The 17331-nt window shown below is 40.0% G+C and overlaps 1 protein-coding gene across 2 annotated transcripts in view; it reads right to left on the reverse strand.

The window, feature by feature from the left end:
• Positions 1–1696: 1696 nt before the first annotated feature.
• SUCLG2 (succinate-CoA ligase GDP-forming subunit beta) overlaps positions 1697–17331 on the reverse strand; it is a 108152-nt gene continuing 92517 nt past the window's right edge. For both annotated transcript variants that reach the window (XM_058812709.1, XM_058812708.1), the window contains exons 10-11: positions 11030–11150; positions 1697–3657 (exon numbers count right to left, since the gene is read on the reverse strand). In XM_058812709.1, coding sequence (XP_058668692.1) covers positions 3542–3657; positions 11030–11150 — 237 coding nt within the window. In that variant the 3' untranslated portion in view covers positions 1697–3541. The remainder of the gene's footprint in view (positions 3658–11029; positions 11151–17331) is intronic.

The following is a 17331-nucleotide window of genomic DNA, read 5'->3' on the forward strand; positions in this document are numbered from 1 at the left end:
TCTTCTCTGTAGCACAGTTCCTTATGGCTTCACAGGGGCTCTTCCAGGGCTCTCAGCCCACCCCTTTTATCCCAGCTATCTTTACGAGCCACAGCTGCTGCCCAACTAAGGACTTGGCAGCTGTGGCTCATTTAGAACAGCTAGGACCCACTTATCCAATACATAGGACTCTCACTACATTTCCCCCTTTTTCTATTACTAACAAATGTATTCAAATACAATATAGATATTCAAGTACAATATATTCATTTCCTTACAATACATGTTTTATCCCGAGACTCAAAGGCCTTGTACAACACACAAGTACAATACACACATTCCCCCATGACTCAAAGGTCATGTACAACACACACAGATTCTTGCTCAAAGGCCATAATCCAACACAGCTCCTTGAGATTCAATAGCCACGTTTCTCTACAGCTCTTGGCTGTCCCACAGCTCTCAGGCTGCATGTTCCTCCTCAGCTCTCAGGCTGCATAACTCCATCACGTCGGGGTCACCAATGGTTGTAAGCATATTGTTGTATTTCCTATTTCTAGAGTCCCATACTGTTGTTATTATATCCTTAAAGTCCATACCTTCTTAGCTGGTTTTCTACCATGCCTCTATTCTCTGTAGCGCAGTTCCTCATGGCTTCACAGGGGCTCCTCCAGGGCTCTCAGCCCACCCCTTTTATCCCAGCTATCTTTACGAGCCACAGCTGCTGCCCAACTAAGGCCTTCGCAGCTGTGGCTCATTTAGAACAGCTAGGACCCACTTATCCAATACACAGGACTCTCACTACACCAGAGGATCTTCCTGCAGGTACCTGCGACCCCAGGCAGGCTCAGCTGAGAGGGCAGGGCAGGGCAGGAGCCCTGTCTGGCACCTCCTCTCCTCTGTGAGTGATTTGCAGTGCCACGCTGTTCCAATCACAGCTGCTCTGCCCCATGGGCAGGCACAGCCCTGACAAACAGGACACTAAGTGCTCCTTAAGGACATTCCTGCAGCACTCCCAGCTGTTACACTTTTACTGGGAGAATTTAAAGGTATCTTGTTAAAGACGTAGCACAGTGTCAGCATTAACAGTTTCCTCCTGTTTTGCCTTGCAAAGTGTCCCATCCTGCAGAGTTTTATTAATACAGGTTGAAAATTCCAGATTTAAAAGCTAATTAAATCCCACTTAAAGCTTTCACAGAGGGGATTAGCTGGGACTTACCCACTGCTTATGCTGCTGTTTGGTTTGTGTGGGGAAAATACAACGAAAAACACCTTTCCCAGGGAGACCAAACCCAACTTTGCACGTTTGCACACAGAGAGAAATAATCCATACAAATAAAACAAACCAGTCCACACCACCACAGTGAGCCTCTGGTTACAGCCAGTGCACAGTGCCTGTGAAATACCAAACCTTCAAAGATACCAATCCAGAGCTTAGGGAAATTTCCATTTTACATCTGAAAATTTAAATTATACTGTTCCATTCTGTATATGGCTTAAGAGGAATAAAACTTGTATGTACTGTCATTGGCCTACATATAAGAAAAGATATAAAGAAAAAATTATCTACATTTTTAGATAAAAAGCAAATATGTTGGAGTATAGCATATCACCCAATTGAAACTAAATTCCAATGCATTTGATTTCACTCACCTGTCAAAAAATGCTGGATGGAAGAGCACAGGCAAATTAAACATTTTTCTATTTTACAGAAAAGGACAAATTCCAAAAACATGTTCATTTTTACATTTATTTGACAAAATAGTGTACACAGTATTAATCTTTGCAAAATAGTAATTGTGTATGCACAGTGGATGGTTTTGAGACCAGAGTTAGGGACAGTGTGTGACAACATTGCACAAACAGTTCTTCCACAGAATCTTAACTTTCCAGTATTAAAATATATAAAATAGAGTGTGACTCTTATTTGTTGTGGTGAGGTAAACATTTCTTCCTTCAGAGCAGTGTGGCTTTGATGCACCTCCAGGAAAGCTGCTAAGGATACCCTTCTCCTTCATTCTGCCAATAACTACAGACCTACAGGCAAATTTATTGCTCTTCTAATGGTCACACATTTTTTCCTTGAGCAATATGTAGAGAAAGGAATGGAGAAGGAAAAACCTGCAGGAATTGATGATAGCAACCCATCTGCACTATTTGTGTCAGGAGCCACAGATTAGTGCAGATAATTCATTTTGAATGTAACAGTTTTAATGGAAATGTCAAGAAAAATTTATTTACATTTTTCTAAGCAGAACACGGTATTGATTAGAGCTGCTCAAAAAAATCCCAATTAGGAATTTATTTCACAAATTTTTATATCTCTGCCCATTTACAAGACCAGATCATAATATCCCCTCATTTGTTCACTGTTCAAATTTATTGATGATTTTCAGCACATAATTCCTGGGCAGAGTGAGATTTGCACAAAGTTCTTTAGTTACACAAGATCTTTAGTATTGCCTTCTGCTCCCTGAATGAATAATTTGTGTAACTAACAGCTTGAATTTTGACTGCTACAAAAGAGAATATAATCAAAATGAATCTTGGTCAATATCTGAGTACTGTAACTTAGGGGTTTTTTTTCTTATACATACTGTTACTGATGCCTGAGAAGTCAAAAACTTAAAAAATTGAAAAGTTCATTTGTGTTTTATTCCCAATATATTTGAAATGGTTGTTGGAAGGCAAATCAGATGAAGAATTCTCCGTGCTCCTGAAACAAAACTGCTTCATCTCATCTTTAAAACCTCACAGCAGTGACATTGTCACAAAAGAGGTTATTTTAAAAAGTTAGCAGCCATTTCCTTAGTGGCAGAAACATCCTGCTGGAGCTCCCTGGATGGCACTGCTACACCTGGAAATACAGCAGGGCATTTCCAAAAACCAGAAAATAAATGAATCACATTTCAGTGGTTTATAGGCACAGTAAGAGTGGGAGATCCTTTCACTATCAACTTCTCAGTCCCTTTTCCTATTGTGAGGTATGCATTGGCATCAACAAAAAAGAATCACCTTAAGGCAAAACCAGTGATTTCCAAGTAAAGAAAATAAACATCATTCATTTGAATAAAAATAGATTGTAAGCATAGCTTTTTACATTATTGTCAAAGTCCATAAAAAATATAAAGCCACAGTTAGTTTTCTGACTCTTTACAACATAAAAAGGCAAATGAAAATATTGTGAAATAGGTGACCTAAAAGTGTTTGATTAAGGAACAATTCTGTTGACAGAAGTCAATTATTACTTATTTTGTCTTATCATGAGTTTATCAGTGGCAATTTGGGAAGGAGAGACAAAAAAGAACTTTAGGGAGTGAAGTATTACTTATTACAGTTGTGACTAACAAAATTACCAAAATTAGACAAAGACAGACAAACTTTTGAAGATTGTAGCTGCAAAATTTCTGAAGGCCAACTTGCAAGCTGTGGCCTAGGTTGGCCAGGTATCTCCAGTTAAATCCTGATCCCTGCTTGGGAGAACTCCATGAATCCTCTGGGACAACAGCAAGAATGATACCTTGTGAAACACAAGTTTTCCATGAGAAGAACCTTCAAGGTGTTATTTTTTGGCCACACTTGCCACTGCCTTCTTTGCTGCATCCTCCAGGTCATTGGCAGATGTGATGGGGAGTCCACTTTCACTCAGAATCCTCTGGGCTTCCTGGACATTTGTTCCTAAAAAAGAACAATTATTGACTATAATTAGTAATTAATATTAATGAATAAATTAACACCTCCTAGCATACCTCTGAAAAATCAGGTAATGCCTCAAACTACAGATCATTTCAGTTTAGCAGCAGATCAAATGAGTGCCTTAGACTGAGCTGAGAAGGAAGGAGCTCCTAATTCATAATTGTGACAGACAATGCAACCTGAAAATGGCATTTGTGTGCACAACAGGGGCTTGGTGGAGATGAGAGGGGCAGTGCAGCATCCCTCAGAGCCAGCAGGGACATCCAGCAAGAGCTCTGGGGAATGGACCACGTGCCAGGCTCTTTTAAAGGCATTTATTAGCCACAACCAGCTACAGCTAATCAGTGAGTCAACAGTAACTAAAATTCACCTGTGATAACTGAAAGCTGCCAAATGAGCTGTTGAAAGGCAAAGATTTGGGTAATCCTGAATATTTAACCAGGTGTAAGGTGCTCCTGATTATGCTGTTGCATTTTTACTAAAAACAGGGAATACAAAGGTCCCTGAAGTAATTCAGCATGACACCAATCCCTCCTCTGCTGCTGCCACTAAATTTTTATAATCACAGAAACATTTAGGTTGGAAAAGACCCTTAAGATCTTTAAATATGACTAGAAACCCAGCACTGCCAAGTCCTTCAATAAACCATGTCCCTGAGTGCCATGTCCATCTCACCTCAAGGAGAAAATATGATTATACAGAACAAGGGCTGCAGTTTGTATGGAAAAAATTCAACTTCAGTCAACAGACTAATGCAAAGAAAAGGAAAAAATCCAAAGCTGAAAAATATATTTCAGGAAAATACATTTTCCCCACTTCCCTTGTCTAAAAGACAAGAGCATCACCTTCCCATTTGCTCTATCTCATTCTTTCTGGAAAACTGAGACTAACAGAAAATCTGAATTCTCCAGAGTTTCTGCAGCAAAGCCAAGTGACACTTTTGATCACTGCTATGCTCTGCACCACAGAAGAACCTGGAGTCAGACATCCTACCGAGGAAGCAGAATCCACCCTTTGGGGCCACACATTAGTCACAAGCACCCTGAGCTGGGCCTCTTTAGAATCATTTCTGTCCTCCCCCATGTCATGCTCCTTCCTCATCTGCCATGCCAAAATGCTTAATTACTTTGTAATTCCTCGACCTCGCAAAATGAATTTTAATTCTATTTGTAGCTATACACTAATAAGACCCTTAATTATTAACCAAGCAAGAAGCATACTCTTTACTGTGCAACTTCCAGAATGCTCATTTTAAAGGATGATTTTTCAATTTTTTTTTTTTTTTGCAGACTTCATAAAACATCTGAAATGGTACCACAGAAGCAGAGCCATTTCAAAAGCCTGTTTCATCAGCATGCTCAAGAAATCAGGATTGCCACTCCTGGAGTTGAAAGGGAGCAAAGGCATCCCTGTCACAGCACTTGGTGATGGGAGAGGCAGGATCAGGAAGAGGAATGTGGGACCCCTCTGCTCCCTCTGCAAAGGCTCTGGCAGAGCTGCAGGGTTTGTGTAGGAAGGTCAAAGGCATCTGAAATCTTTGACAGAAGGGGGATTTGGTTGCTTAGTAACACCCAGAACTGTACAGAACTTTTTAGATAGAAAAAAAATAGTATTATGGGCAAAAAAAGAGCATAATCTTTGATTTTTGTTCAAGTATCCTATATAATATAATGTGGAGGCTGCTACTTGTCAGCCCAGCACTGCACAGGGAAGGCAGGAGCCATTCCCAAGGTTCTGTTCTCTTTGGAGTCTCTCACACTTTTACAGTGATTTCCAAAAGGTTTTGCCTTTTATTTAGACACAAGTGTGATAAACATTTAAAACAGTCAAGAATGTACTGATCTCTCAAGCAGGATTCTACAAGACAAAGTGTTATGAGGAGAAAAAATGGAAAGAGGGAAATTTTCCCACGCAGAAAAAAAATATTGTGGTTTTTGTGATAACCATATATTTAAAACTAACTTTTGTTCTGCACTAAGTGGCCAATATTAATTTACTAACGGGTCAGAGAGGGAACAATGCATTGGATCTGTTCTGCACTGCATTGATTGCTCTCCACAGCCCTTGTCTAACATGCATTACAAAATCAATACAAAACACAGGCCCTTGAGAAGGGAGGGGGAGTTTATGCAGGGAAATGAAATGATGAAAGCTGAAAAAAAAAATCTCACTGCAGACAAAAGTGTATGAGTACATTTTGTATTTCTTAAATACAACACTTTTATAGGCAGGCCATACAACTAACCACACTTTTCAGCAAGCACTCCCTTTGCTATAATTCTCTTTTATTTGTGATAGCCTTTTATCTCATTGTGATTAAGTATTTTAGCTATGTGGAGAATATGGAAATTATAATGAGCCTGCTAAAAGCAGAGGTAAAAGATTTAAAATTAAACATTCCAAAAACACTGGAAACATTTAGGAATCTACAAAGAACACCACCTTGTTGCAACAGATGTTAAAATAAACAAATAAAGAATCCCACTCTTCCAGCATTAACCTCCTGCCACTGGATGGTGTCAGAGAACTGTGAACAGAATCCCATATCCAGGGATATCAGAATAATCTGCCCTTCTTTTACCCTGCAGCCAACTGAGAAAATTCACAGGGCTGGAGGCTGAGGGGCTTTTGCTGTTGCTGGGTTTTATTGTTTGGGGATTTTGTGTGTGTGTGTGTGTGTTTGTTTTGTTTTTTGTTTTTTTGTTTTTTTTTAACTGGATTCTATGAAGAGGATGGTTTTCTAATTAGAAGTTTTTGTCTTCTGACATATATTACTGTCAACAACACTCCCCAGAAAACCTGGAAAGATGTAATTTTATCAGCATGCACCTTCAGGCTTTGTAATCTAAACATCCTCCTGCTGGAAACCTGGCTTCTGGAACAATCTCTGAGTCTGTGTCAATGCAATCTCACATTTACACTTCTGTGGACCTGAAATCTCTGCTACCAGTAGCAAAGCAAATGTACTCAACTCATTACCAAAAAAATCCTAATAATAAATTTCTGTCTAAGCATGTCTCTATCTGTGGTAACACTCACTGGGAGATGCTGGATGAAAATCAAACCAATAAAACACAACCACATACAGGATTTGGGCTATGTTCCCTTACTCACTTGGCCTGCCATAAACCCATCAGGAACTGGCTAAATGGTCACTGCTAAATGCTGATGCTTACAGAGGATGTAGGATTCTGCAGTGCCATTCCTGGCTTTTCAGGTAAAAAAGGGATAAGACACAGTTATATACAATTGTTATGTGCTAACAAATAGATGAATAATATAAAAAATACTCTGATTGACCCAAAACATTCTGCTATGACAAAAAAGTCACAATATGCAGAATGTCAATGATTATTAGTGACATGAGCACAATTATATACATTTGCTATGTGCTAACAAATAGATGAATAATGTAAAAAATCCTCTGATTGACCTAAAACATTCTGCTATGACAAAAAAGTCACAATATGCAGAATGTCAATGATTATTAGTGACATGAGCACAATTATATACATTTGCTATGTGCTAACAAATAGATGAATAATATAAAAAATCCTCTGATCAACCCAAAACATTCTGCTATGACAAAAAACGTCACAATATGCAGGATGTCAATGATTATTAGTGACATGAGCAGGTTGTGCCCATGGTACAGGATCCCTAGCAGGGGTCCAGCTTGGCCATGCTGCACTGCTGAGTGCACTGCAGGGACCCAGGCAATGAATGCACTCCTGTCTTCCCCCAGCCTGGAAAATTGGGGCCTCTCAGATCCCAAAGACAGATTTGCAGAATCAGGTTTGAGATTCATCACCAGTTAACCTTCTTCAACAACATTTGATTTGAGGTTTGGCTGGTGCCAAGCTCTAATTAGTGACCTTTAGGTAGGGAACATACAAAGTTTTGGTGGCTCACACATCTCACACCTGTTGGCTCTGCAGTCAAGAATAAACCAACTTCCACTGCCTATCTGTAAAAGACAGTTAAACTCTATTTTATCCACTCCATTTGCCCTTTCCTGCCTTAAACTTTCCCCAAAGAATATTTAACCTCTCCCTCTGCCTCATGTTTACATCTCAACAGGGAAGGGCACATTTAAATTTGTGCTGAATGTTTAAACCAAGATGTCTGCATAGGCTGGTCTGAATGAAGCTATAAGTGTGACTTTGCAAGATCCCATTCTTCTCTCTTGACAGGCAATTTGGGATACTAAAAATCCAAAAATCAGGCACACATACTAAACTGTATCTACAAACAAGATACACAAGCTGGTGCAAAATTTCACTTGTGTGTAAAAGATTTCTGAAGATACTAGAATATATCAGATTCTGAAGAACATACAAGGTCACTGATCACGTGAATGAAAAATATAAAAAAAATCTGCATTCAGACGTGAATAAAAAGCAACTTGTTTCTATCTGAATTTCAACAAATTAAGTATGATGATTCCTCCCAGTCCTTCCTGTCCTATGACCAAAGAAGGAGAGAATTCATTTTCTGAAAGAGAGAGGATGTAGAATTTCCAGCATAGGAAGTAGATATCTAATTCACAATTCTTTTTTATTCTTCCCTCTTTTCATTTAACTCTGAGCTACATAAATGAGAAGCAAGGCTTGGCTTCCCTTCAGCACTCCTAGGCAGTTTTCACAAAACTTAAGTGAAGAGTATTACATTTTATAGGGAAAAAAAATCCTGCACAAACCCAGCAGCAGTTACTTTTCTATCTGTAGAAGATGAAATCTGGAATATTTGGATTCTCCGTTTGTCCATGAGCTTTTTAAACAATAATCCTGTGTCTCAGCTGGTGAGTTCTTTACTGATAAGGCAAGCAAACATATGTAATTATAAAGTTACCATTTTCAAAGAGGAGAGTAATCCTTTCTTTATCCACTGGTAAAACGGCTTGTAATTATTATACAGCTGAGAACAAAGATTTGTCCACAGAATCCTACTAAATCAAGACAGATTTGACTGATTAAAACTCTACTCATCAGGACACTTGTAGTACAGTGCATGTGGGCAAAGAGACTTTAGAGTGCAGGTCACAAATCTGTTAGATTTATGGGAATAATCACAAACCTTCTGCTGGGAAAATGTTCAAAATGGAAACCCAAAAGAGTGCTTGTTCCTTTTTCTCCTTTTGAACTGTAAAATGTAATCAGTGATGTTTTAAAAAGTCTTGGGTAGTCTTATTACTTCTACAGTGCTCATTATTAATTCAAAATCCTTATAAGTTGAAATAACCTGGTGTGAGTTCAAAGAACAATGAAGATGGTAAGGGATCCAGAGGGATTGATTTCTGAGGGAAGATTAAAAGGACCAAACACACATGTATTGCTTGGTTAAGTGATTAAGGAGGCAGAGAAAACAGCAGTGACTTGTTAACAGCTCCAAAATACAACATCTGAAGGTTATAAACATCACAGCTCTTTGTTTAGGATGAACATGAGGAATATGAGGAGGAATGTAAAAAAAAATGAGATAAAGATTATGCAAAAGTGGGGGATTGCTGTATTATTCTGGGAGAGAGCTTCCTAAAGAAAATGTGGTACTGCCATTTCCAGAGTCAGCAACCAGCCTGGGAGAAACATTATCACAGCTCTAGTGAAGAGTGAGCAGTCCTGGGAAGATGGCAACCCAAAGATGTTTGCATTTAAGTCTGTATTTGACACTCTGGAGATTCAGCTTTGATCTCTGTGGGTGGAGCAGCAAATGACTGAAAGGTCACAGGCACCTCTGCAGGGCTTTCACTCCTCTGTACAATCACGGAATTACCAAAATTACAGGAGAAAGGCCAAGCAAACACAGTGGCAGACCCAGCAGCCTGCAGTTTAAAATGACCAAGTTGCTCTTCATGTTTCTTTTGTAACAGTTTCAAATATCACAACAGAAACATCTTGTTCACAGGAAAAACTAATGGCTTTTGCAATATCTTCACTTAAAAAGCAGCATTTACAACAGCTGAGAAGTCTCACAGATCTGACAGATAAACTTTCCCAGCTGTGAAAGACAGGAAAAGCTTTTTTTTGCTATGACAAAAAGTGAAACAGCATTGCCTAGAGCTGATAAACAATGAGATTTTATATAATGAAACTTTTCTGCTTCCAAGCAACATCCATCCGTCTCCTTCATCCATATTAAACTTTTTACTCAGTCTCTAAAGGTGTTGACTGGTGCTACACCATCCAAAGAAATTTTTCACAATTTGTTTTTAAAATCCATTTTAGGGTATTTAAAGTTCCAGCAGAAGCCATGCCAGCACGTGCAGTGCAGCATGAGAATGAGGGAGGGGAAGGCTCTGCTTGCTCCTGAAACACAAAAGGAGCATCCCCCTAAGCCAAGGGCTCCTTGGGCAATCTGCATCCTCAGGAATCCTGGGGAGGGCAATTTTTGGAAAGTAAAAAGCCTGATGTACTCAGAACATGTTTTCCTCTCCCCATCACAGTGTGAAAACCACCTAAGTATTGCATCTCATGTCCATAAAGGGATGCATTTCCTCCTCTCATCACCATTGCAGGGTGACAGGACATTTTATGCTCTTTACACACACACAAACATGAATATGGATGGTTTTGAGTAAGAGGCCTGAAAACCCATCCAGAAATTCCTCTGTTTTCCAAACCTACTTGGCCAGAATGAACTATTTTCAGATTGCCAGGGCTGTGTGCTGATTGCAATCAAGGCACTCTTCACTCAGTGGCAGAAGCCTCTCCCTCCTTCAGGGCACTTCTCAGAAATTACAGGCAGAACCCCACACCCACTGCCATTAAAGTCTGGAACTGCCAAAGAGTGCTTGTCCTCACCTTCTATGGCTCTTTTGTTTCTTGTGAAACAATGCTGGATGCACTAAAGAAAAAATATTCCTTACCATTACCAAATCTTCTGGTTTTTATTGGATTTTAGCTGGATTGGGGTTTGGGCAGAGGAACGCATTACAGTAATTCCTCCCTCAAAAATACTGTTTCTAACATCTTTCTTTTAATTGACACTGGTGTAAATTAAAAAAACCTGTATTTTGCTGCAGGTTTAGCAATAATGGAATTGCATTCAGTAAAAAAAAAAAAAAGAAATACCTCCCAGTAAACATAAACTTGCATCAAAATAATTCCTATTTGCATTGCAAATCTTACAGGCAAACTCATAACGCTTCCATTGCAAAATTTCATTGCTTCCAGTACCATCAGGGTCCATACATGCAGAAATATGAGTTTATTGACTTCAGGTTGTGCTATGGCTGAAGAATTGGACATATTGTGTGGGAGTAATATGTAAAATAATTTCTTCTTTAGAAGAAGAAATTCTGAGTGAATTACCGAGACCCTGAGGGATGATTTGGTCTGAATCCAGCAGCACTCACCTTCCAGCCTGACCACCAGAGGCACTTTCAGCTCGAGCTCTTGGCAGGCTTTGGTGATACCATTGGCTATGATGGCACAGTTCACAATCCCACCAAATATGTTCACAAGGATTGCTTCAACCTGTAGGAAACAAACCAAGGAGGAATTGAGTGGAGGCACGTTTAAGTTTTGACTTTGTTTTTTAAATAAACACAGGTAAAAGATCCAAACCAGGATACCAATCCCTCTCTGTCAGGCAGGTCCTGATTTATGGAAGGTACAAGCTTCACCTCTGCACTCAGAGAACTTGAGTCTGAGTCTATTATTGCTCCTGTGTACAGCAGTGATTAATTGTCTTGGTATAAACTGGCATGGTAATTAATGTCACAATTAAAGTATTTGCAAAAAAAAGGACTTTCTACCTATAAATATAAATTAAAAGACCTTATACAAACTGTAGTTTGATTATTTTTAAAATGTATTGAACAATCATCAGAGGTTGGAACTCAGATAACACAGGGCATGAATGTGATGTACATGCAATGAAATATTCATGTGGACACTTCACTAAACAATCTGGATCTCCACTTTATCACAAGCACGACAGAGGAAAAGGTAATAAACTCGCCCTGACTTGATAAAGAGGAGTAAAAATCCCTTCTAATTAACAAGGAGAGGCATGTAATGAAGAGCATTCATTACAACAGGTTAACTGATAACCTCAAAAAAACTGCTATTCATCAGTTTCTGGAAACTGCAATTTCTCCACCCGATTCACAATTAAATTGCCCTTCACAACACACAAGACATTAATACACAAAAGATATAAATATTATTTCTTTCCACTTGGTTAGGCAGCAGAACACGAACCCAAGCCCATACTCCAGGCTCCCAAGAATGCCTTATCACCTTGAGGACACCCCAGGGATGCAGCCCTGCTGCTCCTCACCCACCCTGGGGCTACCCCACAACATTTGGGGTGCTCCACAAGAAGCTTCTCTGGGTGTCACAAGCAAGATTTTCCAGAACTGTGTTGACTCAAAACCTGAGAGGACAAAGGAGGGATTAGGTGTGAAGGAATGAAATATCACTGCACTGCACTGGTGCAGGGTGTCAGCTGCAATTATCTCAGCTCACTGCACCACAGGAAGGGATTCACCCTGCCCAGCCCCAGCCAGGCTCATGCCAGCACCAGGAAAACTCCCTGAGGCCACCCACAGTTTATAGCTCTGCACAATCAGGTTTTACATCTCTCCACAGACAAAATGTGACAATTCACTCCTGTGATGTGCACTCACACGCAGCTCAGCACTGGTGGCAATACTGCCATCCACAGTGCAACAGGAAAACACAACATCCCAACAAATGCTTTACTTCCCATAGGACAGGGACACCTTTCACTAGACCAGGTTGATCAAAAGATGATCCAGTGCATTTTGAGTTCATGGAGCCTGTGTATGGCTCATGGCATGGCTTTCTTATCCCAGGTAGAGTACAGGCACCAGAAGGAAATTTATAACCCAGTCAAACAAGAACATACAATTTAATTGATTTTATAACTTTTCCTTATACTCACATTAAATGCATGCATTTACCAGTTAAGGGTTTTGTGGATTTTCAGTTGGTGATGCCATTGCAGTCATTCATTTCACCTTTGTGTTACAAAACCCTTTACTCTGCAGAAGCTACAAAGAGTAAAACCCTAAAAGACCCCTTCTCTGCCTGGTTCCCACTGCTTGTGCACACACAAACATTCCTGGTGTCAGCAAGTAAAACCTAAGAGGAAAAACAAAGCCCTTCCAGCTCTTATCCCATTAACCCTTAAGGCAGAGATGTCTCTATGCAAAACAATTTGGTGTTAAAGCACCCAGGTGATGGATTCTAAGAGAGGGACACACCACAGACAGCACTCCACCCTTCCTAATACATCCTCCTAGTTCAGGGACATTGCAGCAGACATGTGACAGATCAACTCAACCAAGTGTGTTTACATTAGTGGAGATAAGGAGGAGGATTTTATGCCCACTACAGATATTTTAATTCCTAGCGCAGACTTTTTCATTTAGGGATCTGCTTTTCAGCTTTCAAGCTGAATTCTAATCATGTCTTCTAATCCATTGGCAGCAAGAGGGAAAAAAAAAATGAAGGAAATTAGATGCAGCTTGGATAATTGATGTTTGTGTGCTTGGCTTTAATAAAAATACACTGTTAAATTAGAGAGGAGTCTAAAAGGATTCAATCAATAAGAAACTGAATCAGGTAGGAAATTCGATCTTGGGTTTTATCCTAATCTCCCAAATAAGCCAGAAGATCAGTTCCAATGATGCTGAGATTCACTTTAACTCTGCTGAAATCTGTGAACATTGTTTATATACGCTTCTGTAGCCTGACTAGATCCTGCATTTCCAGCTGAAAGAACTTTAGCATTCAGACACAGTGGATGGATGAAGGGGTTTTCAGTGTTTCATGTGCACTGTCTCTGAATTACTTAAGGCTGTGAGAAAAATAAACCTCCCGTAGCATATCAGAACCATTATATACCCACATACTCAGCATCTAATACCTGTGGACTATCAGACATACCAAGGAGAGGGCAAACTGCCTGCATGCAAGACAGATTACTAAACAGCATCATTATTCTAATAACCATTTTTACCTACCAGAATGCCTTATAAATGTTTTTTCTATTCCAGCAACATTGCTAAGGAAACAAACTCACTGCCAGGCATTTGTTTCTTCCCTTGCTCCTCCAACAGAACAAACACCAGTGGAAGGATGATATCAGATCCCTCAAACATGTCCCAGACTGGGGGATGCTCACACTGCTGGGTGCTGGGACACAAGCAGTGAAGATCCAGATGTATCCCCAGCCCAGGGAGGGACAGTAAAGGTGCTGTCACCTACAGCTGGACACAGACACCCAGTACTGCAAACATCCAGAAGCCTGACAATCACTGTCATGTAAAACTTTCATATTCCCATTCTGATTTTCAGAGATGTTTTACACCTCAAATCCCATGAAACCCCAATTAAAAGAAGGGCATTGACTTTTAAGAGGTAAATAGCAACATTAGGAAAAATCCCCAAACCACTGGGTAATATGGGATACATAGTTCTTCACTTTGAGCCTAATGTAGTGCATTTAATCCTTCCTATTAGTCCATGGTGTTTAATATTCATTCATTCATACTTTACCAAACTTGTTTCAATGTGAAAGAAGCAGATTATATTCAATTCTCAATACAAAGTAATAAAACGCCCAGAGTTGTGTCTTCACTTTTTATCCTTCTGCTCCAACAGATAAGTCAGATGCAAACATTTTTATGTATCTCTGTATTATTACAGCTTGGACCACAGGTCAAATGTAACTTTTTCTTATTTGGTTTTCAAATATTACTCTAATCCTCTATCTTTTTATATCAGAGAACATTTATGGTTCTTTTGAAAATAAAGATTAAGCTTTCTGTATCTGAGCAGTATGAAAGATTTACAAACACAAAAACATTTGCTTAAAACACCCACTAGAGGACAGTGCAATTCAATGTGGAAAAGGGATATAAAATCTCTTTGGAGAGGACAGCAGGGTTATTTTTTCTACTTAAAGCCAAACAATATGATTTAACTTTATAAAAATTATGAAGAATATCATTCTGTCTCTTTGGGATGGAACTTTGAAAGTCTGAAAGTGAGAAGTTTAAAAAGGTTGAATCAACAAACAGTAAAGCTGGAAAGCTTGCAGTCAGGTTAAGAAATACTGACACAACGCAATTTTGAATGTCTTGCACTATTCTAAAACAGGTCAAGGTTTATAATTCACTGGCAATGCACCCTGTGGCCCTGAAAGGAAAGGAACTCTGATGAAACTCTAAAACACAATTCAGATTTTTCTGTCTGGGGCACCCCAACTGCTAGGTAGAAAAAGCAGATGAAGGATTTTGGCCAAAGCTAATTTTTGGTCTGTACTCAAGAGGCTCCTGAGCAATGCAAATCTCCCTGAGAGCAAACACCTGGTTCTGCCACATCCACTGTTGTTTGTGGAGCCCCATTTCTGGATGGCAGGTGAGAGGGCAGTGCCTGGCTGGCACTGGGGGAAGCCTTTTTGAAATGCATCTCCTTTAGTGCCATGCTCAGAGTCCCAAATTCCACATTTTTGCAAAGTCAAAGCTTTGTAGGTTCAGTTTCTGGTGTGCTGAAACAGCCACCTACAGTTTTCAGTCCTTCCTGCTTACAGCAAATCCAGGATCTAGAACAGGACAGGAATTTATTGGTTTGAAAACAATTCAGCAACAATCCTCTGCCACCTGAGCAGACTCCAGGGGCATGAAAACCAGGCAGGCCAGGAGGGTTTGGAGCAGGGAGAGCTCTGGTGCTCTGCAATGCCAACGATACCCCCAGAATGGACCACCAGGAACATCCCTGCTGTGGGATTTTGTCTTAATTCTCTGTAGTACTGACACAAAAATATAAATTAAGGGATCAGAGCTCATTAATGGAATGAGATGAAACGATGAGTGGCAAATTACACATCAGAGTACCACAGTGGAAACAGTCCCCAGAGACTCTCCTTCATTGCTTTGCCCAGCTCCAAGTACTGCATGTTTTGGGAACAGAAATATTCCAATTCCATGCACATAGTCTCCTTCAAATTCCAAAATATCATGGCAGGAACCTCCATTTCAATGAATTTCAGGGAGGAGTCTCACATCAAGCCTGCTTTGGGAAGGTTTCCTCAGCAGCAGGACACACACTCTGCCCACCCTGAGCCCTGGCACAATCACATCCATCACAATAATCCATCATCCCTAGGTCTGGGACCAACTTGAGATGAATTTAGGAAGCTGCAAACCATCCCCTGCCTCCTGTGCCTGTGCTCCCACCTGGCCAGGCCTCAGTCAGGTCCTGCTCAGAAGCCACATCCCACAGGTTAATGCAGAGCAGAGCTAATTAATGTTCTTCCACTGATAGGAAGCACAACAAACCCCTAATATAATCCTTATTTATGATAATAAGGGAAAAGAATAAAGAGAAGGAAAATAAAAGGTTGAGACCACAAAGTACCATTCTGAAGTATACTTGAGAATAAAGACAATAGTCTTTAGTATTGTTTTGAGGACATAATGCAGCAGGAAGTTGATAGAAAAATTGTATTTTTGGTGCAAATATGGCAGAATAACTTTTCTACCAGATCATGGGTATTTGGAATAAATTTGTTCTGACTCTCATTTAAATATCTGACTTTAATGTGATGAACCCCAGGAAGAGCAGAGCAGACTTCAGAACAACCCAGGGAAGACAACTACCTACACAACCACATTGCAAGACTGAAATAAGCACACATCACCAGCTCTTGTGTGTCAGATGAGAGCACAGCATTTCACATTGCCTTCAAATTCCCCTTTGTGCACCCAGAACTAAGGGCAGCTGCATGTTTGGGGCTGATCTGGGGGATATTAATCCAGCAGAACGAAGATGCACCCACACCACCCCTCTTTAGGCACAAGCAGTGCACACTGGTCATTAAATACTCAGGGAACTCCTTTTGACTGCTCCATATTAGCATGGTAAGTTATAGACACCCTCCAAAGCCACTCATCCAAAACACTTTATACAGCAGCATGACTGCAAGTAGTTCCTCCACAACAGCAAAGTCTATAAAAATTGATCCAATATTTGCTGAATTTTGCCTCTGCACTTCAGATTAATTTCTCAGAGGCACATCATACACTTTCTCTAATGTTTTCACTGTCTGAAGTTTCAATTAGATTTTTGCTAAGCAATAATCAACTTTCTGAAAAATAATGCAGCATTGTTGAGAGATGCACCATGTAACAGAGGAGGTAGCAAGGTGTCCCTGTTATTCCAACAACATGTTCTGCCCTGGGGTGCCTCTGCACAGTTTCATCATCCTTTATTGGGTGTTAAAAGGCAAAAAGGTCAGACAAGTTTAAATTATTTGAGCTAACTGCAATATTCCTCAAAAGAGGGAGCACCTGGAGAGTGGATATATGGATATATATGATGGATATATGAATATCATGGATATATGATGAAATGGAGCTGGTGCAGGACACAATCCACAGAATGGGCTGCTGCCAGACGAGTTTTTCAAAGAGTAAGTCACACTGGATGGTGTGCTGTGGTGTGTGGCACAAACCTGGCAAATTACCAAAGCCAATGCTGTTAAATGGCACAATCACAAATATCCCCAACGAGGCCTGACTGAACAGAACTGCTGATTTAATCACTTTCTGTACAAGACTTTCTGTTTAATTCAACAGCCAGTTAAAAATGAATGTATTACCAGATTGGAGACATGTCAAAA

The sequence above is a fragment of the Ammospiza caudacuta genome, chromosome 12 (assembly GCF_027887145.1).
Source record: "Ammospiza caudacuta isolate bAmmCau1 chromosome 12, bAmmCau1.pri, whole genome shotgun sequence".
In the NCBI taxonomy this organism is placed as follows: Eukaryota; Metazoa; Chordata; class Aves; order Passeriformes; family Passerellidae; genus Ammospiza; species Ammospiza caudacuta.